Genomic DNA, 26,605 nt, shown 5'->3' with positions numbered 1-26,605 from the left:
ATTAGAAATGCAACGCGATCACACTCATTCGAATCAAAATTTCTTTTAGACCAAAATGGTTGAATTAGGCCGCAACCGTGTTTGTTCACAATAAAATTCCACTTCTTCTTCAATAGTAGTTTCTGGTATTTTAGATAGTTCTGCGCACGTCAAAATTATTTATTCCGAATGAACCCGTAATGGATGACAATGTTTGTTATAATTGGATAAATTTTTTCAGGGCCCATGTACACAGTTCAGTTCTAATCTGATTGTGATCAAACTGCGCATGTATGCTATCAACCTTCATCTTTTGTTTTGTTGTGGGAAGTAGTGTAGCCAGATTACTGACAGAAAAAACCCACAAACCATGGAAAGAGCATGCAAATTAAACATAATTCTTAAAAATAATATTTAATAAGCCATTGAAAGCCACAAAGAGCACCAGCCCAAAATGAGTGCACCTGAAAGCTCAAAGGCTGTGGTGGCTAAAAGGGAGGAACACTTTCCAGTTCTTCTGATCAACACACATTAAAAATGCAAACAAAAATATACTTCTTCTCCCTTCTCACTTCTCATTAAACTGTTCAGAACTGGCTTCCTAAAGCGTAATGGGAGAAAATAACCCAAAGAAAAGAAAATGTTATCATTAAATAAAAAAACCTGTGGCAAACTGTGGATGACTAATACAAATAAAACAACCTTAATGGTAATAGAGAAAAGGTCTTTAAAAACAACATACTTTACATTTTTGGTATGTCATTACACAGAAAAATGATGCCTTGTTTCTACTCGGTGCTATGGTATGGTCCAGTCCAGACCAGTCTGTTATTTTGAGTTTTTCTGTTGTGAAATGGAGCCATTAAGCCAGATCGAATCACACCATTTTTTTGCCGCCGTCGGTTGTAGGTCCATAGAGATGAAAAGGACCAGTTATGGCAAAGGAACTTTGGGAACCTGTTGATTGGCTGAAGGTCATTAAAGAAACATACATAAGAAAGCTCCAAGAAAGCATCTCTATTCTTTTTTGCCACCCACAGTCTTCTCTCAAAAAAACGTAAATGCTTTGCATGTACAAAGTACTAAAAGCCAAGTAAAGAATGAGCTGCTGAATGACCCCCCATTGTTGTTGTTAGCTTCACCCCGCATGCGCCATGACGGTTCAACTTTGAGTGGAAACGCTGACCTGAATTGCCTGGACCATTCTGAACCTGACTGGACTAGACCGGACCATACAGCACAGTGGAAACGAGGCTCTGTAGAACCGGAAAGATAATTAGGGAAGGACCTGATGTGTTTGTTTCATCTTTACCCAGAACTAAATCAGATGTCCTGTTAGATGCGAACTGGTTATCTTCAGGATCATAAAGGTTTGGATTTGATGTTGTTCCCCCTGAAAAAAAAGACAAAAAAAATTACAGATGAGAGTAGTTTTTAGTGCTATCATACGATTATTTTTGGGGCATTTATCACTCCCGCCTCACCCGCAAAGCCATCAGGATTGCAGGGGACCCCTCACACCCATCCCAGAGACACTGCAGCCTGCTGCTATCAGGGAGGAGACTGCAAAGTCTCCTGGCCAGAACCAGCAGGTTCAAGCACAGTTTCCTCCTTCAGGTGGTAAGGAAACTCAACTCCCTCCCTACCCTATCCCCTCTGCCCCCTCCACTCCCTGCTACAAACTCACAGTGAGAAACTTTCACTCCTGTTCAGAACATCATCTTCACCAAAAACTACCATCCCCGAAAAGGGCGACTTATAGTCCGGAAAATACGGTACTTTTCTTAGCCCTGTTGTCCCTTTAAACTGAACAATTGTCATTTTTATCAGAATCAGAATCAGAAAAAGCTTTATTGCCAGGTTCAGTAGAACGCACTTTACAGAACGAGGAATTTGACTTGGTGTATAGTGCACTTAAGAATAAGTTAAAAATTAAGTTAACAACAACAACAACAACAGACTAAATACAGTGGAGAGAGGTGGATGCAGAATATATACAGTAGAGTAGGGTGAAATAAAGTGGGAGCGCAGGTGGGCTGGGATGGTGGGGCCTGTAAGTGGCAGCGATAGACCTTTGGTGGTGGGGGGGGGGGGTCAGCTGGGGGGAGTTGGGGTGCTGTTCAGCAGGCTGACTGCAGTGGGGAAGAAGCTGTATTGCATTTCTTTTTTTTTCTTTTTTTTTTAACTTGTCCTGTCCAACAGCTGGGCAGGCAGATGAGAGCTGAGGGCCTCTTGTGTTGGACATATTTTACTTTAACAACAGGGGTTATTAATCTTCAGACAAACCAAAGGTATGTCTGGATAAACCCCTTTTGTAATTGAGGCCAAACTTTATTATTTCAACCATGTTTGAAAATCTTTGGTGTTGGACCGGACGGAAAAGGAAAGAGGGGAAGAAGAGAGAGGGATGTTAGAGAGAGGGGGGGGTTCGGAGGGTGATAATAGGAGGGGAGGGGGATAAGACAATGAAGCAGCATAAAGCAACAAGTTTACTGGTTGTTTATTATTACAGTAAGGTTCAAATGTAGTACAAAAAGGGCGGGGCCTGTCCACACACACACTCAAATATTATCAACACACCTGTTAGCTGCAAAAATGTCCACATGTCAACATGTACACAAAACAGATAGTGTTCACACAAGCATACTTATGCCTTAAAACCAACTAGTGTGAAATATTTCATTCATTCTATCATGCAAACTATTAGTGCAAAGGTGAGCTAACACCTGTGCTCAGGTGAGTGTTTATGTTCTTCTAAAATGGATGGAGGAATGTGTAAAGAAGGAAGGAGAGTGCCCAGCCATCCCCACACCAAGACCTCCGCCGCAGCAGCAGCGACAGCTGGAACCCCCCCAACGCCACACGGGAGCAGGCAGGGAACAACCGCCCCCCGGGCGACCAAATCCGCCACCCAGGCCAGGGCCAGAAGCTGTATTGCATTTCTGAATCTATGAAATCATTGGAAAATAGAATATTATGTTTTTAGCCTTTAAGATCTTACTGTAAAAAAAGGTTTGCTGATTCTCTGAGTCACTTAACATTCTCTTAACACTTAACATACCTCATACATCAAATTGACCCAGGAACATCATCTCTGTTCCACACAAATGAACATAACAGGAGGGTTAACAATGTATTTATTTCAATTATTTCTAATATAAGTCGCTGCGGAGTGTAAGTCGCACCCCTTGCCAAACTATGAAAAAAAGGGCGACTTATAGTCCGGAAAATACGGTACTTTTCTTAGCCCTGTTGTCCCTTTAAACTGCCACTTTAACCATCCCATTGCTCTTTTGCACTGTTTAGAATGCTGTTATTCTTCCTATTATTACTGTTGTTTATCTATTTTATTTTAATTTATTTTATTATTTCATAAGTTGATTACACTGTGGGGCAAGAGGAAAGTAATTTCATATGTGCTGTATGTCTTGTGTATGCAGCATATTTGACAATAAAGTTGACTTTGACTTAAGGTGTTTTTGATTAAAATGTGCAGTAAAGTTCTCCTACAAAGTACCCTGGATCAATAAGTAATCTTTGCAGCAACTTCAACCCAACTCTTTAGTTAAATGCTTCCTTTTAAATTGCAACAACAAAGGTTTTTTAAAAATACATAAACTTTCTTTTGTTCCAACAATAATCTGAGAATTGCAAAACAATGTGAGGATTACAAAAATCAAAGTCTGCTCATAAATCCTTGCTTGGATTGCACCTCTGAGATGCTGAGATAAACATCTGTCAAATTCAAAACCTTTCTTGAACTCTACATGCAAACATGATTGAGATGCCGTCTTACCTGTAAAGACAAAAAGAAAAAACAAGGCTTGAATCATCATGGTTGCAGGAGATCAGCACTCATCTCTGTTCACTCTGCTCTGTATTAAGCTTTCCATTCATCCTTTCAAATTGATATGCCTCTGATGGAGGGAGGAGGGAGAAGAACAAACCACAAAAGACCTTTAATGACTATGATACTGCAGAAAGGTTTAGATTAAAAGCTCGATCAATAAATGTCAGTAAAAAGCTGAGATAGAGACAAAACAGGTCAGCAAACTTAAAAGCCATGGGTTTTCAGAAACAGTTTTCAAATTTAGACACTGATTAAGTATATAATAATACAGTGGTTTTTTAAAAATTAGAAACATTGCAAAATGTTTTTTGCTTGCTGTTCGGTTTCAGATGATTTTTTTTTAAACTTGTCCTGTCCAACAGCTGGGCAGACAAATGAGAGCTGAAGGCCTCTTGTGTTGGACATATTTTACTTTAACAACAGGGGTTTTGAATCTTCAGACACACCAGAGGTATGTCTGAATGAGAAACATCTAAAATATTTGAGCAGAGCTTTCAGCAGCATTCTGACTCTTTGCCTCTGATCTTATCAGAACAACACAGTGTTTGTACTGTACTTGTGCTGAGAAAAGGAAAAACTAGAGGAAAAGGTTGAACTGTTCATCTCATTAATGCACACGGACAAGTTCAAGACTAAATATATTTTTGTTTGTGTGGGTGTGAGAAAATGATAACACAATATTTTCTATTGTAGGTAAACTAGTAAAATAAAAAAAGAAATATAAAATAATAATATTTTTTCCTTATGCTAAAGACACAAGGCACATAATTTACATTCAAGAATAAGTTGAATGCGGGTTCTTGAACTCGCTTTTAGTTTATAGTGTTCACAGTGGACTGTTGCTACCCGATACTAGCTCACGTACCTGTAGAGGCCTGGTGCAAAATGTCAAAGTGGAGCAAATCTCTCTAATCTTGTTCTAGGCATTTTCTTTCACATTCCCATTTCAGTATATGAAAGAGTTGTTGCCAATAACTTCGGCCAGGCACAAACCACAATTATTAATTTTTCTGTCATGATACATTTTCAAATGGTTTGCATTTCCGTGAAATCTGAGTCCCTGATTTGTCAAAGTTCAACTGGTTTAACCTTTAACGCATGTTCAATGGATGCGAGTTTTGTACATAGAGCCCAAAAACGGACTTCAAATCTAACGTAGTGGCGCATGAGACTTTCGAATGCAGAAAGAAACTCACAGTGCGGAGGTACACATTCTTACTTTGAATTTTCTTTTGAAGTGGTCACTTGAAAGCACATACTGAAAGATCCATGCTTCATTTTCAATGCCCTCATTGATGTGAGGAGGTTTTTGCCCAAAAGCTCCCCATACCGAGTCAAGGGAGATTTTCAGTCAAATTGTGTGCTTGTGTTTTGTAGAATACAGTTCTTGACCATGGTGTCCTTAAACTGCGTTCACACCAAACACGTTTCGCGTGGCAGAGGTGGCCAGTTTCAGTGTTAAGTCAATACAGACGCTATCTGAGGTCCTGCCACACAGTTTTATTGGTGGTCTGGCAGCAAATTGATTTGAGCGGTACAATTTGGGTGGCAAATATTTGTTCAAATCTTCAAATATTTGAACTCGGGTGAGGTTGCCGCAGCGTGTCAACCTATCCAGGACTCAACTCTGAGCATGTGATATTTTCAGTTACAGCGGGTAGAATACACATCCAATTGATTGATCCAATAGTTCTCCTTCTGAACTTCCCTTTATTTTCTCAACCTGCTGTATCCCTTTCGGGGCAACAGGGTTTCAGGAACCCATCCCGGCTACTGTTGGCCGAAGGTGGGTACACCCTAGACAGTCTGTTCACAGGGCGGTTGGAGCTGGAGCAATCACGATCAATATGCTGGCTCCTGGGAGGAGAGCTGGCAGCCAGAAAGAGACCCGCTGTGGGATGGGGAGGCAGCCTGATCCTGTCTCCCGAACTTTATGATATTTTTCTTATTTTCATCAAGACAATAAAAGAAAAAAGGTCCCCTGATTTTACTCTTGTTTTTATTTTTCTCTTCTCTGGTTAATGTGGCACAGCAAGCCTTTAAACACAGAAGAAGTGCTCATGTTTCAGACACAGCAGCAGGAGTGAAGCTCTCTGTACTGGGAGAATCTCTGAATGATTTCATGAACCCAAACATGGAGACTTGATTACCAATGTTTTTGTAGAGGTCTTCATAATAAATAAATCTGTTTTCTCAACATCATCTGTTTCTTCCATCCTTTGTAAATGAGATATACTCAGACATGTAGTGATCAGTGATATGGTGCCTCTGTCAGACCCTTCCCTCTTCCTCTCCGCTTCGCTCCTGATTCAGCCCAGCTGCGACCACTTACCTCATCTCATCACCTGCCTTCATAAGGAGCTGCAGGATCAGATTTCTTCGCCAGTCCGTTGCCCCTGATGGTGCATATTTGGTCTCCAAGTCAAGTTTTTTTTTCTCTCGTTACGCCAAGCCTGCGCCTAATCTCTCTGTCTACTCACCCCCAGGAATCCTTAGCCACAAGTGGTCACCTGAATCAGCCTCAGCCCGGAACCCTCATTCTGCCTACTCTGGACACACCTCGAGCCTCTGCCGTTCTCCTGTCTCCTGGATCTCCACTGACGATAACAACTAATTTCAAGACCTGCGGAGGAACCCACCAGTGACGCCACCGAAGTCTGCCTCGCGTGTAGTGATCCCCACAAATCCTGCTCACGCTCGGCTAACTTACCTGTCCATTAAATCTACATACCTGCCACGCTCGTCCTCCTCTGTGTTTCTTCCGGGTTCCAGCGTCTGGGTTCAAAATTGTTCTGTAGCCATGACAATCAGGCTGAAAACATTAGCTGGTAGCTCCTCCCACAGGTGCATCAAGCTAAGGAACAGGACAGGCAGCAATGCAGAAAATTTGCCACGCAGCAAAGAAGAGGCGACCAATGCAAATATGTCGCGTTCGGTATGAAGCTTTAGACAGCTCTATGATCTTATCCATAGTGCAGATGTTGTAGTCTGATGGTTTAAGGGTGTGGATAGATGTCTTTTGTACAGACACACATTTTCCAACAGGTCCCATTAATACATGCAAAGAGTGGAGGAAAGAAGAGCTTCTTAAAGAAGTAACAAACCTCAAATTCCTGTCTGTAGGTGCCACATAGTTATTTTCTGCTCCGTTAAAAAATAAATTATTTAAAACCGTACAATGTCATTTCCTGGATTTTTCTTTTACATTCTGTCTCTCACAGTTTAAGTGTTTTTTCTGATGGACCACACAGACCTCTCATCTTTTACAACTGGGACAACTGGCAGAAAAACTGGTAAATGCTTTTTTGCTCACCATACGGTTGTTTAGTTGACTTTCAAGCAATTTTTAAATTTTCATTTCAAATGTCAACGAACAGCATATCAGAAAAAAACTGCAGTTTTTTAAAGCAAGACTTTATTTGAACATGATATAGACCAAAAACACTTAAATGCATCCTGTATTTAATGTGGATAATAGTTCTGGGAATCATCAACCAAATGTCACATACAATTGAGTGCCACATGCAAATACAATGGAGAAAATTGTATTTAGCATCTATTGAAATAAAGTGTCAATAGAAAATTGACATCCTTAAAAATGCTAAAATAATTTGAATAAAAAAAGACATTTAAAGTTAAAACAAGAAACCAAACAAAAATGAAACCTCTGCTAACAGAAATGTCTGAGTTCAGATGGTCAAGCATCTCCAAGTATCAGAAAACGGAAAATTTTGACTTTGAAAACATTTAGGTCACTTTTGAGCCAATTGGTAAACGTGTTCCATCTGTGTGCAGTATAGCGGCTTTATTATTTTTGGTTCAACCAGAGCTCAACCATCCAACTGCTTTCAACAAATTTCAGAGCTCTGCCAGGTAACTAGACATGCATTTCAGATCCATTAAGTTGAGATGTTTATAAACTACTAGTAGCCCTTCAGTAACAATTCTATAAGTAACTAATAGCCATTTCAAGGAGCATAGCTGTGTGATCAGATCAGAGAAAGCTGCAGATGTAGATATGTGGTTTAGCCAGATATAATTCACTCAGAGTTGGAGACTTGGACTTGGATTTGAGCCAGACATAAGTCTCACATCAGGGAATGCAGTTTTACCACCATGACATCACCGCCAGGTCACTGAGTGTTTTCTTATTTTTTATTCATGATCATTGCCACATATAAAAAAGTGTACTCAAAAACAGAAGAACTGCTATAATGTAGAAAATGGTAAAACATTTGTGGATTTTTTCAGCCGTTTTGTGCCAGTAGCCAGGCATCTCACCTATCAATTTCTTCATTTCAGCAAGCTCTTCACTGACTTTTTCCATTACACATGACACCTCGGTGTGGGGACCGCTGCTACCCTGCAAACATGTTGAACACTCAAGTTTAATGGAAACTTCAACTTTCAAATTATGAGCGACCATACAAAACACGCTTCATTCTGAACAACTTGTACCTATATTCTCACGGATGGACAGATGGATAGATAGATAGATAGATGATAGATAGATAGATAGATAGATAGATAGATAGATAGATAGATAGATAGATAGATAGATAGATAGATAGATAGATAGATAGATAGATAGATAGATAGATAGATAGATAGATAGATAGATAGATAGATAGATAGATAGATAGATAGATAGATAGATAGATAGATAGATAGATAGATAGATAGATAGATAGATAGATAGATAGATAGATTGTACAGCCCCTTGAGTCTACTAGTTGTCTTTAATATATGATAAAGTTCTAACCTCATTAGAAAAAGAATGAACTTCTTTGGCAGCATCCTCAGCTGATGTACAAGTCTTTTTATTAATTCCTAAAAATATTTAAATATCAAGAACGTTATTTAAAGGTAAACACCAGTATGTCAGTCAAACAAGTGTCTGTTTTTCAAATAAAAGTTTGTGTGAATTTGAAATAGAACAATATATAATCTCACCTGTACAACAGCACAGAAGTGGATTCAGTTTATCATCTGTATTCTCAATCAGTTTTTGGTTTACTTCTATCTTGTCTATTAAAGTTCTGTCTTTGTCTTTAAAATACATCACCAAAATGGTTTCCATGAGGCTTAGCATCATCAGAGTAAAAGCTCCAATGCAGTAGATTTCTAAAGAGGGAAAGACAGAATCAGTAACATGAACATTGATCCTGTGTTTGCATCATTTTTTCAAGGAAAAAAGACTTGAAGCAACATCATCTTTACCTATAAGAGGAATTGTGTTTGAGGATGGGGGCAGAATGTCAACAAGAATAAGCTGCATCACAGTGACAGCAAGTAGGACTGTGACCTTGAAGCCAACTTTCTCACCCCCAGTGTCTGACATGAGGAAGGAGGCAAAGTCCAGACACAAAAAGAAAAAAATGGGCAGCAGGAAGTTTGCAACATAAAGTTCTGACCTTCTCTTCATGGTGATCTGTAAAACAAACAAACAACTGACTGCACTGCAATTTACAAGAAGATTTTGAAAAACACTGGTAAATAAAAACAAAATTTTCCTTCATCAAATCGATCTTCTGTTGTCCTCAAATTGCTCTTATAATAAAAATTATAATTGAAATAATTCAATTATTCCTTAAAATTGTACACCTTCATTGTTTTTATAGTGATTTTTATTAAATGTTCTGAATTTCTTCCCTTCCAATTACTGACAAGAACAAACTAAAAGCTCACATCTTTACAGTTTAAAGCTTTCACAATAAAATGTTGTCATACAGCAAAGGTCAGTTTATCAAAACTTGCTTTCTTCGTATAGAAACGAACGGATACTGTCATGTGTTTGAATCAAAGAAGTACTTACAGTGTAGACAATCACTGTTTGTTCAAACCCAAAATGATTGACACTTTTGTTGTGAATTGACAAGTAGTGGACAAGCCATTCAGACTGTGTCTGCATCGTATCAGTAGTATCCCATTGAGCCCAAAAATAGTCTGATGTATTGTAAAACAACTTCAGTTCCTCCTCTAATGAATGACAAAAAACAACAGTATAGTTTCTAGGCAAAACAAAATGGAAGTTAATGTGTCAAATCTTTCATGGATGCTGCACATATGCAGAAAAAAAAATAACTTCAGTGCTTACCAGAATGTGTGATAGATTTGAAGGAGATTCGGCAGTCCTGAATGTCAAATGGGAATTTGTAAACATGCATAGTGCAGGTGCTGGTCACCACTTGACCATCTCTATATTCAACCCAGCCGTGATGATGGATGTCTACATGAGGATTTGGGGCGGTTTTATCCCGCTCAGTCCTGTACCAGACAACACATTATTTTTATTATTAAGAAACGATGCCCTTGTTTTTCGTTTATGTGTTCACTTTTGTAATGAGTTTTGTTTTTAAAGAATGGGGCAACTTGCATTGGAAAAGAGACACAAAATACACTATAACATTGAAGGACATAGAATCATCAGGGTTTCTTTTCAAGACAAGTCAAGCTTCTTTAGAACATTTAAGATATATTCCGTCTAAATATCAAGCTTTTTATTTCTGTAAAACAATAAAGCAAATTAAAAATGTTTGGTGAATTAAAAGCTTGAACTACGTAGGTGCTTTTTATGGTGAGCACGTGCTATATCATCATTTTACAAAGGAGTATTGTGGATAAAGTCATAACATTATCAGAAAAAAGGGAATAAAGATGTAAAATTATGACAAAAATGTCTAAATTGAATGAGAGTAAACTTATATAATTATGAGTGAAAAAGTCAATATTTGAATGAGAATAAAGTTATAATTCTCAAGTTAGAAATTGAGAAACTTCCTAGATACATTTATGAGGCAAAAGTCTTTTTAGTAAAAATATAAATAAAAACAAATAAAAACTAACAACATGTTTTAATATGAGAGACTTAAGTGCAATGTTAGCAGTTACCTCAGAATTGGTTTCACAAATAAGGAATTACTAAGTCGTTATTTGAGTCAACATTTTTTTTTTTTTGAGTTGGAGGATATTGAAAAAAAATTGCTCGAAACTTCAGAAGAAGATTCTTGACCCGCAAGGAGTGGATTTTTGGCGATGTGACATTTACGCCATTGGCAGTAAAGTAACAGAGGTCCAAAGGCTTTATGCGACCTGGAGTCCTATGATAAACTAAAGTTTTATGGCATTACCATACCTTCCGAATGGCTACAGGGACGGATTTAGTTGGTGCATAATGTGAATGGAGGATTACACCATCAGCTTTATTTTCAAAAGAGCATTCCTTTTCCTTTAAAAATGAAGACTCTTTTCTCACAACTTTGAGTGTATTATCCTAAATAGTAAACTTTTTTTCATATTTTTACATTAGTCTCTTGTATTTTTTTTTCTTTCCTGGTGGCTCAAATATTTGTTCTATCTTTTAGTTCACAAAAACTATTTAATCCCTTTTCAAACTCCTTTTTCCAAAGTTTTTCATTTTTAATAGTTTATAAAAGGTTCTTTAAACCCTTTAACAGTTGTCTTGAATAACTATTGGAAATTTGTCATACTTTTAAAAGTGAGATGTACAAATGACAAATTTGCCATTCAATGGCCTTGAAAATGTAACCAAATTGAATTTTTTTGTTTTTTTCCCCCAAGTACTTCTCAGATCATCTCTTTGTAATTCTGTATTATTCACAAATGACGTCTCAGAAAAAAAATAAAATAAAAACTCATGTGAGAGTTTGCAATAAAACTGTGGGCTTTAAACTTACATCTCTACAATTGTCAGATCTGGCATCCATAAATATTTTACGGGAACTAAAATATGCTTCTGTCCACAAAACTCATCTGGATCCCACCAAATGTGCTCATTGTCCCATCTCTATGGGGGAAATCATTAAAATGAGAGTCACAGATGAGGGACAAGACAAAATAAAGGAAATTAACAATATTCATAACCACAATATGTTAATAAGAAGTGCAGTATTTCTTAGTGCAAACTCACCATAGAAACCCAGATGTAAGAAACAAACATTTGGTCAGCCTCTCTCTATGAGCAGAGAATACTTTTATCAGCACAAATAATACTCATTTACATTACATTGAGAGCTTTGATGTTTTTTTAACCATCTCTCTATGAATATTTTACTTCATAGGGAGTATAATAAGACACTTGGTCAAAATAAGGGAGATGTTTTACAGTTGCATGTAATCTCCATCCAAAGTGAGATTACATGCAACTGTAAAACATCTTAATAGAAACCACTTTAAGTAAAGTTTACTTCTTTGCTGTAAACTTTCTCTAACCACTTGTAATCAAGTATTTATTGCAACTCTCCTTTTCCAGCAGCTCTAATGGCTCCCAGTTAAGTTCCATTATGAGGACATGTGAAGAAACAACCAAAGGACATTGTCAAAGTCTATTTGAACAGTTTTATGCTCATTGCCAAAGTCTGCGCAGGAGTTTAAAACCTTTCAATTGCTGTCAACAAACCCCTCGAGAGACACCATGAAGAGTAACAGTAACGAACACTGTGTTCTGATGATAAAATCTTGGATGATCTCTAAAATGACAAATCTTTCTGACTCATTGTGGTCTATTTTTGTCCATCTAGAATTGATGCATACCCAAATTTCACAGACGTCTGGAATTTTGGAATTGTAAATGTTAGGGTTATGTAATTATCATTTGCTTACACGCTATTATCACCATGATATGTTCGTCTCAGTTCTATCTTTAAGTAATAAAACAATGACCTGAAAAGTTCTGATTATACGAGAATATGATGTTCCAGTACTGCTTGATTGAATGACCTACTTTCATGTTATCAACCCTGGCCACCAACAAACACAAACTGACAGTAAATTTGGACCCTCCTGACAAAACAGCGAGCACACTTTATAGTGTACTAAGTAGTGAGTGGGGGAATTGGGACACAACCAAATTTCCCCACTCATAGACTATTTTGGTTTCATTTGATCCACAACTGTCTTCATTCAAATAACTCATTCTAAGAGTATTCAAGTGTTTGGTTTTCATTTCAGCTAGTCAGGTTATCTGTTTTGCCACACTTTTCATGTATCTCTTTCTTCTCATGTGTCACTCAGTTTTTCCATGTTTAGTTTTTTTTTTTTTTTTAAGCTCCTGCCATCGGACCTGGCTTCCTGCATTTTGGGTCCCACAACCCCCAGTTCCTGACACTTTCAGATCTCCCCCACATTTTTACTAATTTCATTTTTATAGATCTTCCTTCATTCACTTGTCTGTTTCTCCAATCTGTCACAACTTACCACATCTATAATGGCAAAAATCTTCATTTCAATGTAAACCCAGGTCCAACGACGGTGGTCTTTAACAGGTCGGCCTACAGTGTACTTATCATTGTTTTCCCTCAGATCCAGCTTCTTTAGAATCGCCTGCCAGCTGCACTCAAATGAAGACTCTTCAACTTCAGATTCTGAAACAAAATTAAAATATATTCTGATTAAAAGTGAACATTAGTTTCAGGAAAATGAATACAAATTTAGTTCTGCGCTCTCAAGTATTTTAAAACTCCTGCCTGGTGTCTTGATTGTGCTCCAGCCTCATCCTACTGTCTAGTTATCTAATTATCATATATTCTGTCTTTGGCTAGTTTTTGGTGGCAGAGTGTATTGAGCCAGAGCCCTTATCTCAAGCATTTGCCCAATTTGATTTTTAATCTGTTTTTTTTTTACCCAGGCTTGAGTGATTTTTGCCAATTGCACAGACCTGGTTTTGTGTGTTTGGTAGTGGTGGGCAAGTGAAGCTTCACAAAGTACTGAGGCTTTACTAACAATTGTGTTGGAAAAAGCGTCATAGCTTCAAGACTTCAATGTTGGTGACATCTGATGGTGGACACCCAAAGCCATAGTAACCTCTAAATAGCTCAACTGAAACACTTGCATTGATACATTATAGTACATTACATACTCTAGAGCACATTCCAGATGAACCCGAAGAGTACATGCAAACTATGTTACCAGCTACATGTTAGCTAAAGTTTTATATCAAGCTTTGAGTTTTATTTAAAACTGTACTAAAAGTCACTAGCAGGATAAGAGATCCTTCCTACTTTGTGGCCAGGACTGTTATTGGGAAGTGAATCAGCGTTCATTTCTCTGTCGTCCCTTTGTTTCACTCCTGCTAGCTTACAAACCTTACACCCCCAAGCCAACATTAATAGTGCAACAAAAATGGTGAGCAATATCGGTGCCATCCAGCCATACCATTTAGAGCCACATCCCAGGTCAGATGAAGAAAACCAAGACGTACATGGTTCTATTTGTCTACAAGTGGATGCATCAGAATGGAGCAGAGCAGGTACATCTGTTCTATTCTGATGCATCCACTAGCTTGTGGCCTGCTGATTGTAGATTTTACTTAACTACAAGTTTTTCCAACTGGCCCTTTGAATTGGGAAAAATTCACAAATGCTGTCTTAATTTTAATTTTCTACATATATGTTGTTCGTAATGACGAACAAATGCTTCAAGAACATGTTAAAAACACCAAAACATGATCTTCACTGGAGTGAGTCTTTAATAAAAACATTTAAAGATAATAGTTTGTGATTTGGTTGATTTGTAATGATAAGCTGACAAGTTATTAGCTTTCGTAGGTTTTTGGTTTATTTTATTTTGAAAATATTCTCCCTCTCCAAATGTATTTCTCCTCAGAACCCTGTTTTGACGCATATTGATCCATCTTACATTCCGTAGTTGGTATGGCACCAAACTATTAGAATCTGTCAAGTTGTCATTGGCTCAAAATGCATTGAAATGCCATAAGCTAGTGAAACACAGCAAAAGACTATGAAATAATGAAACACCTCGTATGTAACGAAGCCCAAAGCGAAATCGCAATGACATTCGAAGCTTCAAATTGGACACCTGATATCCATGTTTTGATACAAGCTCAGACACGCTTTGAATCATTTAGGAAGGACAGCACAACCTCCAATGTATTATTGGAGTATTATTTGCTCATCACTAGTGTTTGAATCCTGGACATGTTTTCTGGTTTGCATTATTTATGGATGACACGTCTCTGACTTATTGTAGATTATCTCATGAACTGTCTGTGTCCCAGCAGCAGCTACCTTCTGTCATCTCCTCATACTGGGCAATGTTTCCCTGCCCACAGGGGCACCTGTTGTCCCTCATCTCCAAATTTAGTAAAAGAAGCATTTTAGCCACCCTGCAGCAATAATTATTTAACCTGTTAAGTCTTTCTCCACTTCTGCTCCTCCCTAGCGCTGAGACTGCCTGTTGCTAACTGGAACCCCTTCTTGCTGTGTCCTGACTTCCATCTTCATTTTCTATGATTACCTTTTAACCCTGCTTTCCATTGAGAGTTTCAACTATAGCCAACATTTACATTTTCTATGGAATTGGAAGAATTTCAAAAATAAATTCTTTATGACTAACAATCAGTGTGATCATCTTTGGCTTTGGAGTGGGAGATACTGATGTGAGATAACTGCAAAGAAAAAAACAAAAGAGCATGCAAATAACATGAACCTTTTAAAATATTCTTGATTAAGCCGCAAAGAGCTCCAGCCCACAAGTGAGTGCACTCAAGGAAAGTGGTTACTGAAAGGCAGGAGTGACTCACAGTTCCACTAATCATCACAGATTAATTTTTTGCTTTGGTAAAGCTTGGAGCAATGAGATGGATTTTCACTTCTATTGTCAAGCTTCTTTTCACAATTGCTTAACAAAAGAAAGATTTTTTTTCTTACTTCGAATAGTGTCATAGATTCTTTGGCTGACTCCCAGCGCCTCATCAGTTTCTTGGAGAAAAGACCCTAAAAAGAAGGGAAATGTTACGGCCTACAAAACGGTGTGGCAAATTCGAAATCATTTTTAAAACCAAAATAACCTTTATAGTAATACAAGTCTTTAAAAACAACGCACTTTACATTTTTGGCATATTACAGTTATACAGAAAATCACAGAATAAAGATAATTAGGGATTGGATGTGTTTGTTTTTACCGGGAATGAAAACAGAGGTCCAATTGGAATCATGAAGATCAGGATCATGAAGATCTGGATTTGTTCCACCTGTAAAAATAAAAGAAAAAACAGATAAATGAGGATTTGCAAGCCAGGAAAATAGTTTCCTACTTGTTTAATAGATCACTTTCTGTTGGGAACACTGATATCTGAGAGGTGTACATGAACATTTTTTTTTTATTCTGAACAAGAACTTTACGGCATTTAACAAATACTTCTACTGTCCTTCTGGCAAAAAACATCTTAATGACAATTTTTCAACCAACTTCATTTTCTGCTCTTTTCTTTTTTTATTTTTTATTTTTGTTTTAAATAGTTTAATAGTTTTAAAAGTTCATCTTTTTTTTAACTTGTCCGGTCCAACAGCTGAGCAAACAGATGTGAGCTAAAAGCCTCTTGTATTGGACATATACTTTTACAACAAGGGTTATGAATCTTTTGACACATTAGGGGTATATTTGAATAAACCCCTTTTGTAATTTTAGCTAAACTTTATTCATCTTGCTTATGTTTGTAACATTTTTGTGTTGGACCGGATGGAAAAGAAAAGGAGGGAAGAAGAGGGAGTGATGTTAGAGGGGGGTGGTGGTAGGAGAGTGATTATAGAGGGTGGGGCGTTAAAACCATGAAGCAGCATAAAGCAACAAGTTGCTGGATGGTTATAATCATTGCTGTTAGGTTCAGATGTACTACACGTCTATAAGGGCGGGGCCTGTCCCCACAAACACTCAAATGTTATAAACATACCTGTTGGCTTCAAATATGTCCACATACAACACATGTTCACACACGCATACTTATGCCTTCAGACCAACACAAGTGAAACATTTCATTCAGTCACTATTTGTGCAAAGGTGAGATAGCACCTGTGCTGGAGTGAGTGTTTGTGTTCTTCTAAAGTGGATGATGGAATGTAAAAAGAAGGAGGGAGAGTGCCCAGTCATCCCCACACCAAGAGCCCCGTCACAGCAGCAGCGGCAGCCAGGAATCCCCCCAACACCCGCACAGTAGCAGATGGAGAACAACCGCCTGCCGGGGAATCGCATCCACCTCCCAGACCAGGGTCAGCAGGACCGCCACAGGGCCCTCAAAGCCAGAGAGCAGGGAGGCATAGGGGGACAGAGAGGGCAAGCCAAAGCCCAACCAGAAGGGCAGCCCCCGGGACCCGCCCCAGGAAAGCACCCTAGCCCCAGACGAGCAGCCCATCACCACTCAGGAGTTATGAGCATTCCCCCACCCGGACCCCAGGCATGGGCCAGGGCCCCCCAAGGGAGACCCGCTTTATTTTTTTTTACATTATTGCATGTGTATTTCCTAAAGTTGATGTTTTTATTATTAAACAGATGTACAGTATCATGCAGATTTTTAGGATTATTAAGGATCTGATCTGTTTGCCATTTTTCTGCCTTGAGCTAAACCAGAGGTCCAGTTGGATGGAAGCATGGTCATCTTCAGGATCATGAAGGTCAGAATTTGATGTACTTCCCCCTGTAGAAAAAAATAAACAAGACAAATGAGATTAAATTTACAAGTCAGGAAAGTCGTTTTTACATGTTTTGGCATGTATTAGATTAAAATTAAAGCAACCTTTTTCTTTTGCATTTGAATTTTACTACAAGTTTGACATACAATTCCACAATCCTACAATATCGTGTTTGTCTTTTTTTGGACTTGATAGCTAACATTGCAAGTTTAAAGCATCATTCTATATTCTAGTAATGCATTTTTTATTGAATTTTTTATGTACCGGTAGTTTTTTTTGTAATCGGACAACAATTACGGTCAAGCATGTTTTTGTGTCTTTTATTTAAATATAAAAAGGACTTTGAGCCGTTACTGCTGTTTTCCTCTTTTGAGTTGCTTGTCTATGACAGAGACCTCGTTTTTTGTGGATCTTTGAGTGCTTTTCTGTGGGTAAGTTTCAAGGTGGTAGCCTGTAAATCTCTGTCCCCTCATTCAGGAAGCAGCTCAGCTGCAACTTGTCTTCAACTTAAGTCTTAGATAGACTTAGTTTTTCCTTTAAAAACAGTGTTGTCAAGTATTGTGTTGTGTTTTTTACTCTGCTCTTCCCAGTAATCTTTGCTTTTATCATTTGTATTTACATGAAGCGGTACGGGTGAACTTTTTTTTTCTACTGGTTTTCTCCTGTTTGTCATTATTTCTCACTTTTCTTACATTTTCAGGATAAATCATTTGAGGAATTTATCAAGTATTTTGTTCGTTTTGTCTCTGCCTTTAGTTCACCAGGAATCGCTTTTATTTTACTGCCTTTATTTTATTGTTGAGCGCAATGACAAGGCAGAACACAGGACTGGACTCAGATGCAGAGCTTAAGGTTTTAATTTCTTGGTACAAGAAAGGAGCTTGCTTTGGCAGGTGAAAGCACATGACAAACAGGCACAGGACAAAGGGAAACACAGGCTATAAATACATGAGGAGGGGAAGCACAGGTGGGAATGATCAGGGATGATGAGGCAGACTCAGGTGTGGGGAGCAGACACAGCAGGAAGGGGAAGGTCTGGAACGAGAGGTAGGTTAGACTTTCAAAACAAAACAGGAAACCCCACACGAGACAACAGGAAGCTTGACGAGACATGACACACAATTGATCAAAAATCTTCCTAGACAAAGCTAAAATAGGGTGGAACTCTCTTGAAGAGAAACAACTATGAAGAGTATGCTCAAGCAATACCAGAAGTAGATTTTTAACAACTGTAAGACTAAACTAAAAAAAATTAGCTGACTTAATACAGTAATACAATGGACTACCGAACTGTCCAGGGTGTACCTGATCTTCACCACACAGTAGCTGGGATAGGCTCTAACAAAGTGACCGCAAAATGCAGAGATGGATGGATGGATGGATGGATGGATGGATGGATGGATGGATGGATGGATGGATGGATGGATGGATGGATGGATGGATGGATGGAAGGATGGATGGAAGGATGGATGGATGGATGGATGGATGGATGGATGGATGGATGGATGGATGGATGGATGGATGGATGGATGGATGGACTGATGGATGGATGGATGGATGGATGGATGGATGGATGGATGGATGGATGGATAATAGGTCAAGAATTAAGATAGTTTTGATTAAACTGCGCAGAAAGGTTGCAGCAACCACATTCAAACTCTTTACTTTAGAATTTTCACTCTGAACAGAAATGTAATCTAATAAAAATGTAATAAAATATATATATTTAAACTGTCTTTAGTTCAACATTAACCTTGTTCATCACTGAAACTACAAAAACAAGGTGTGACATGTAAAAATGAACAACTCATAAATTATGGCATAGTTTTTACCTCTGAGCTACTGAAACAAATTTCTGTCAATATTCAAAAGATTTCTTAAAATCCACATGCAAACAGGATTACGATGTCAGCTTACCTGTGAGGACAAACAGAAATATTAAGGCTTGAACCATCATTGTTGCAGGAGATCAGTACTCATCTCTATCCACTCTGCTCTGTATTGAGCTTCCCAATAATCCTTTTGACATTGATCTGCCTCTGTTGGAGGGAGGAGGGAGAAGAACGAGCCACAGGGGATCTTTAACAATTATTATATTGCAGAAAGATTTAGATCACAAGCCTCATATCAATAAAGGGAGGCAAAACACAATCTGGCACTCCTTAATTCTGCAAGTTCGTTAGACAATTTGTAGATGATAAACAAAGATGGGTCCTGGGTCTAGCAATGCAGACCAAGATCCTGCTTTGGTCATTCAGAGATCAGACAGTCCTTAGTAAGGTTCCCCGGACCCCATCCTCATCGATAAGTTCTCAAACTATCTCCAAATCCATAAAGCACCTCTGTACTAGATGAGTGAACTCCCGCAAACCCTCCAGCTCCCTATGGATATTGTGGAGCTGGTCCACTGTTCCACGACCAGGACGGAAACATCACTGTTCTTCTTGAATCTGAGATTAAACTGTTGAACAAATTCCCATCTTCAGTACTCTGGAATAAGACTTTCTCGGGTATGGAAGAATGAGATTCCATGCTAGCTGGAACCTAACCTTTGGTCCCCCTTTTTAACCCTTAAAAACCAGCTGTCAATGGTGACAGGACATAACTCACCTTCTTCTATCTACAGTAACTCTTAGACCATTTTCCTAATTAATGTTTTTCCAAAAGATTTTGTTCCATTGTTGCTTGTGGGACTGAGACTCCTTCTGTGTGAACTGTATGCCTCTTTTTGTCACCGCCTACTGCATTTCTCAAGCCCAATGTCACTACTGTAGATTCTGGTTGTGGGAATCAGGAAGCCAATGTTGTGTTTACTCTTAGTGTATAGCTAGATTTCATCTATTTAGAAGAGGTGACTGATAGTGGCCCCATTCCTGAGTTGGTGGCATTGCTTGTGCAGTTGTGTAAAACGTCCTCCTAAAGACAGTTATCAGTTTGATGGCGGTGAACAAGTACATGGGGGCCTCTGCAGCGGTTGTATTATTATTTTTCTATTTTTAATCCTTACCTTTGGGGTAAAAAATTGAATAACTTCCTTGCTGGTCCATTTTTAGACAATGTCGATGTCAAGAATCCAAATGTTTTGATACAAATAGAAAAACTGAAATCACATTTAAATGTTAAATAAATGTATTATATACTTTATACATTATTTTATTTATTAAATGCCCTAATTTCTCAATCACTCACTTCCTCAGCTCAGCAGCAGAACCACAGACATCGCTGTCATTAGATTACCATAAAATAAATTGTATGAACACATCCGGAAACATGCATTCTAACTTTTCCATAACACATTGAGTAAGGGCTCACTTAAGTCTTTACATTTTAACAGAGCCAGACTTAAATCTGACGTACAGGGAAAGTAGACTTCACTCAAGATCCAAACTCAAGGACTTGAAACACACTTGAGTATTTGTTAGGCCCATTTAATTATGGCTCCTTTTCACAATCACTTCTCTTGTACATACTTTTTCCTATTCTTGCTTGAAATAACCTATTGTTAAGCATTGTTCATAATTTATCAAGTACCTTGGTGGTTTCAGTGTCTTTTTTATTCTTTTCTTTTTATTCTTCTGCAAACATATTTGCAAACTATTTTGTTTAAAGACCCACTCAAATGAAAATCACGATTTTAGTAATTGTAATGTTTTTGTAATGTTTTTTCAAGATATAGTACATCTATAAAATAATTTAAGATTAAAACTGCATTTATGAATATTTATTTATTCAAAATGCCAATGCCAAGATCTCTGCTGTAATGTAACTTTGATGGGTGGGCCAAAGCATTCACACTTGCCTTTTTGCAGGTAATGCAATTCATCTACTTTTGTACTGGGACACATGCAGTTTATCCTGTTGATGTGTGACTTATGCTTCCTTCTATTTTTCATAAGTCTTCCACTCAGTAAAAGGAAATAAAGAACCACTATAATGAAGAAAACTATGAAGACTTTGTTGATAATTTCAGCCACTCTGGTCCAACATCCAGGGTTCTGATCTTCTGTCCTGCTGCTAAGCAGAGTAATATGTGTCACCAAGCTCCTCATAGATTGTAGGAGACACCTCAGTGTGGGGACTTTTGCAACCCTGCAAATAAGGTTAAACAGTCAAGTTGAATGATAACTTTACTTTTCAAATCATTGTCTTTAAAATACACCCACTGTCCACTTTATTAGGTACACATGTCCAACTGCTGGTTAGCACAAATTTCTAATTAGCCAATCACATGGCAGCAAATCTATGGAATTAGACATATAAATATGGTCAAGACAATCTGCTGCATTCAAACCGAGTATCAAAATAAGGAATAAAGGGGATTGAACTGACTTTGAACATATCATGGTTGTTGGTGCCAGACGGACTGGTCTGAGTATTTTAGAAACTGCTGATCTACTGGGATTTTTACCCACAACCATCTCTAGGGTATATTGAGAATGGTTCAAAAAAGAGAAAATATGCAGTGAGCAACAGTTCTGTGGGTGGAAATGTCTTGTTGATGCTAGAGACCAGACTAGTTCCAGCTGAAAGAAAGGCAACAGGAACTCAAACAAACATAGGTTTCAACCGAGGTCTGCAGAAGAGCATTTCTGAATGCACAACATGTCTAACCTTGAGGAAGATGGGCAACAGCAGCAGAAGACCACACAGGGTGCAACTCATTGTCATTAAAGAACAGTAAACTGAGGCTACAATTCACACAGACAATAGACGATTGGAAAAACGTTGTCTGGTCTGATGAGTCTCCATTTATGCCGCAACATTCAGATAGTAGGGACAGAATTTGAAAACTTGAAAGCATGGATCCATCCTTCCTTGTATCAACGGTTCAGGCAGGTGGTTGCAGTATAATGATGAGGGGGATATTTTCTTGTCACACTTTAGGCCCCTTAGTACCGAGTGAAAATGGTTACAACACCACAGCCTACCTGAGTATTGTTGCTGACCATGTCCATCCCTCTATGACCACAGTGTATCCAACTTCTGATGGCTACCTCAGGATAAGGTGCCATGTCATAAAGCTCGAATCATCTCAGACTGGTTTCTTTAACATGACTATGAGTTCATGGGACTCAAATGGCCTCCACTGTCACCAGATGTCAACACAATAGATCACCTTTCAGATGTGGTGGAACGGGAGATTGGCATCATGGATGTGCAGCCGACAAATCTGCAGCAACTGTGTGATGCTATCATGTCAAAAGGGACCAAACTCTCTGAGGAATGTTTCCAGTACTTTGTTGAATCAATGACACAAAGGATTAAGACATTTCTGAAGCCAGAAGGTGTCCAACTCAGTGCTAGGAAGGTGTACCTAATAAAGTGGCTGGTGATTGTATAACTGTGAGGAAACTGGATTTTCTAGAAAGGACTGTATTAAATAAAATATTAGGGTGGTTCGTTCCCTTTTCAGTTTCCAGCACACAGAAATGAATGAATAACGACTCAGAGACAAAACTTAGCTTTTGTGGAGGTTTTACTTCGCACAAACACGAAGGGGACAGACATGAACATGGTACATTCAAAGTCCGAACCAACGAGCTCAGGGATGGGCTTTGGTATAAAAACCCTGCATTTGCATATTCAGAAGATGGTCCGATGGACCTCATGTGAAAATCACGCCCACAGGTTACTGCTGGAGAGAACCTCCAAGGCTAAAGTGAAGATAAGTCTGAGGCCTGCTCAGCAGAAAACATGCACAGAAAAGAGGGAGTATGGGAAGAAACTGTTAGAACAATAGTTTGGCTGTGCTTTCTTCAAATGTAATATAATTTTGAGATGACAATACATGCTCAGTGAATTAAGTTTAAACCATTAGTGTAATAAAGGTTAAAGGCAGTTTCTAACTATTCTTCACATACCCCCCTGTTTGTCATATCAAAATTATATATGGAAAGTCAGCAGAACTCCTGTCATCATCAACCAAACACCAATTCACGAAGACTTTCAGTATAGGCAGCATATCGGCTCTGCATCGAAAACAAAAGTGTAGAGGTACATGTAAATACAAAAGAAAACATTAAAGCAACGTGAATAAATTAGCACATCAGAGGTGGTAGGTGATACATGAGTGTTGATGCGAAAACCTCCAGGGCTAAACTTATACCATCTGTGTGAAACTTGCATTGAGCAGTCAGGGAGGGCAAAACTCATCAACGACTCTGTGCCCTTCAGCAGTCATCCGTTAGGATACGCATGCATCACCAGTCCAGACCTCGGCACAAAATCATTAATTAAAGTTACATAGAACAAGAAACAAATTAAGAAATAAAGAAAAATAAAGAAAATCAAATCAAACAAAAGAAAAACAATAAAATAAATCTGTAAAGACCAGTTTCAACCACGAGCGGATGCGAATCAGGTTAATTGTAGGCATAATGCTGATAGAGTCGATAGAGGCCTGACAGCGATCATTCATTTGACACATGGAATCAAACAGGTGAAGAAAAGAAAAAAGAAAAACAACACACAGGACCGGAGTGACTAGTTTTATCAGTACACTCCACCAGAAGTAAACCAATAAATTGGGGACCCAGACCAGTAGGCGTCAGTCATCTGAGAAGAAATGTGTGATTTAAGGGCCTTGACCTCACTGATGATGTGAGTGAGATCTCCAGAGGAAGAGGGAATAAAAGTAAAAGACGAAACCACGAGCAATAGCTGGACCCATGTTAGCTGGTTCGAAGCTCACTGTAGCTGGAAGAGAGGATTGCTAGAGGAAACACACCAGGGAACGCCCCTCGCCAGGAGTAGTGTCACACTGCGGCGGCTTCGTAGTTGGACTTCAACCAGGGATGCGTCTCAAAATGTCAGTCTCGTATGCTCTCAGCAATGTACAGTGGCTTACGTGAATCCAGGAGGGTCAGTCAGCAATGTGTACTGCAGTTGGCATGGTGAGGAGATAGAACCTTGAAGGGTCCCGTCCACCTCAGGTGTGACCAATCAGTCCGTTAAATGGTCTTCAGGGTAAAGCAGGTCACCGACAGAGGCCTTCTGGTCGGGATGCAGAGTCTGTGGGGAGGAGAGAACTGGAGGCAGACTCAATGCGTTCCTTTGTTCTCACAGCTTTCTTCAAACAATCATGTAAATTATCAATGGTGTCAGTAGAGTCAGGCATGAGAGTAGAAAAAAAATCAGGAAAAAAATAAAATAAGTAAAAATTAAAAAATAAAAATTGTGGAAAAAAAAAAAAAACACATTGAAAGTGAAACAGACAAGAACTGCGTCTCATTTTAACAGCACGCACCATGAGCAGGCTGATAACAGTTTGACTAATGGGAAAGTTTGAACGGAAGGGAGTGAAGCATACTGCATGTGATTCTGGAGAATTCGCACAAGAGAATCACAGGTGACATTGTTTCAACTATCAGCAGCGCAAGCAGCTGTGGGGGGCTGATCAGATAAGGTGGTGAGGTCCAGGGAGAGAAATAATTTTGCTAGAAACAGAAACTAAATGTCCCAAAAAAATTTTAACCTGTGCTTGGGCCAGCTGGAGGTTAGTCTTACTGCACTTATTCCCCTGAGAGTTAAAACTTCGAAAGATTAGCAACATGTCCATTAAAAAAAATGTAAGGCGAGTTAGTGGACCAGATATCCTCAGGAATGCTTTTAAGGGGTCAATCCTGATTTACAAGCAGAAATGCAGGGACCTGATTAGTGGGGTCAGAAGGCTGCAATCAAACTTTTTATGAGCAGGGAGAGTGAACTAAAAAAAGGAAAGGCTGCACCAGCCATCCGAGTCTGATCATGTTTATACAAGTGGGAGGTCTGTCCTGCACAAACTGATCCACGGCTGCTTTGTAAGAAATGATACTTTCTATAGCTTTTTTCTGAACATCTACCCTAGTCCATATCCTAAACACTAAAATACACACTAAAACACGTCCTATCATTATTCGGAGAGCAGAGAAAGCTGTTACACCTGCTTACAACGGAGAAATCACCCCTCCTTTCTGCGAGTCCTCATCAGCCTGTCTGCAGGCTCGGGCACGCGCACTCTGATCTGTGAAGGTGCTCCCCCCTCCTTCTGCTCTGTCCTGCACTCTGAGGCTGCTTAACTTTCTATGATATCCATAATCTTTAACCCATTTATCCAAATACTTGATTTATGTCTGATCCTGACTTCCCACATACTTCCAAACTTTATGAAAAGTTTTCTGGACCTAAGCAATGTGCTTTCTTTCTTTTTAGTGAGATTTTGTGAATGAGTCCCACCCATCTTGTCTAGGTTTATGAATGACGATCAGCCACAACGTTCTCAGGAATTCATAGACCACACCATGCTTCTACAAGAGCTAAATCCCTTGCGGATGTGGCTGTCCTGAGAACCAGCTTCTCAATTTCAATCACAAACCAGAGTTCCCACCCAAGTAACCCTTTTTATGGATCCTCCAGCGCTGAATCTAATCAGCAGAAAAAGCTTGGAGAATCAGAAAAGAAGCCTAATTATCTGTCAACTGAGTCACCACATTCATTATTCATTTATTTAGAATAAGACATTAATCAAAGCCATCATGAGGCATTAATCAAAGCGAGCATACACCACAGAAGCCGTCACAGAAAGCACAGTCAGACACAGACAGAGACATAAAAAAAACGTTACACACACATGAATTCCCCGGAGCTCCGTTTATTCCCAAATGCCGTGCACGACGCGCCTTAACCGAATCTGTCCCTAAGCCGTCCACACAGCCGACAGCACGTTTCAACCGATTCTGTCCCTACGTCGGGACACACAGCTTCCGACGGGTTTCAACCGAATCTATCCCTACGTCGGGGACACACAGCTTCCGACGGGTTTCAACCGAATCTATCCCTACGTCGGGGACACACAGCTTCCGACGGGTTTCAACCGAATCTATCCCTACGTCGGGGACACACAGCTTCCGACGGGTTTCAACTTAATCTATCCCTACGTCGGGGACACACAGCTTCCGACGGGTTTCAACCGAATCTATCCCTACGTCGGGGACACACAGCTTCCGACGGGTTTCAACCTAATCTATCCCTACGTCGGGGACACACAGCTTCCGACGGGTTTCAACCGAATCTATCCCTACGTCGGGGACACACAGCTTCCGACGGGTTTCAACCGAATCTATCCCTACGTCGGGGACACACAGCTTCCGACGGGTTTCAACTTAATCTATCCCTACGTCGGGGACACACAGCTTCCGACGGGTTTTTCTCTTACGCTACACACTTCTCCCTGTCATCTCCCGTGAAGGAGGACACATGCACCCGCAGCAGGCTGACTGCAGGCGCTCCTGTGGTCAGCGTGCACGCGCAGCACTGTGACTGCTCACGGCTCTCTCTGTTCTTTCCCAAGAGA

General features: G+C 39.3%; 2 protein-coding genes across 2 annotated transcripts; both read right to left on the bottom strand.

The window, feature by feature from the left end:
* Nucleotides 1-7,258: 7,258 nt before the first annotated feature.
* Nucleotides 7,259-9,882, bottom strand: LOC111946469 (5-hydroxytryptamine receptor 3A-like). Its single transcript, XM_023949832.1, has 5 exons — nucleotides 9,645-9,882; nucleotides 9,050-9,260; nucleotides 8,783-8,953; nucleotides 8,592-8,659; nucleotides 7,259-8,192 (listed from the first exon to the last, which is right to left on the bottom strand). Exons 1-5 carry the CDS (start codon nucleotides 9,738-9,740, stop codon nucleotides 7,995-7,997), a joined length of 744 nt encoding a protein of 247 aa, XP_023805600.1. The 5' UTR covers nucleotides 9,741-9,882; the 3' UTR covers nucleotides 7,259-7,994.
* On the bottom strand, nucleotides 9,883-15,995 carry LOC101162730 (5-hydroxytryptamine receptor 3A-like). The gene is made up of 7 exons (XM_023949795.1): nucleotides 15,991-15,995; nucleotides 15,771-15,901; nucleotides 15,517-15,582; nucleotides 13,046-13,212; nucleotides 11,760-11,804; nucleotides 11,527-11,636; nucleotides 9,883-10,096 (listed from the first exon to the last, which is right to left on the bottom strand). The coding sequence occupies exons 1-7, from the start codon at nucleotides 15,993-15,995 to the stop codon at nucleotides 9,916-9,918; spliced, it is 705 nt and encodes a 234-aa protein (XP_023805563.1). The 3' UTR covers nucleotides 9,883-9,915.
* Between the last annotated feature and the right edge of the window lie 10,610 nt (nucleotides 15,996-26,605).

The sequence above is a fragment of the Oryzias latipes genome, chromosome 19 (assembly GCF_002234675.1).
Source record: "Oryzias latipes chromosome 19, ASM223467v1".
Taxonomy (NCBI): domain Eukaryota; kingdom Metazoa; phylum Chordata; class Actinopteri; order Beloniformes; family Adrianichthyidae; genus Oryzias; species Oryzias latipes.
Note: the sequence above shows the minus strand (reverse complement) of the source record. Positions and strands in the feature narration are given on the sequence as shown.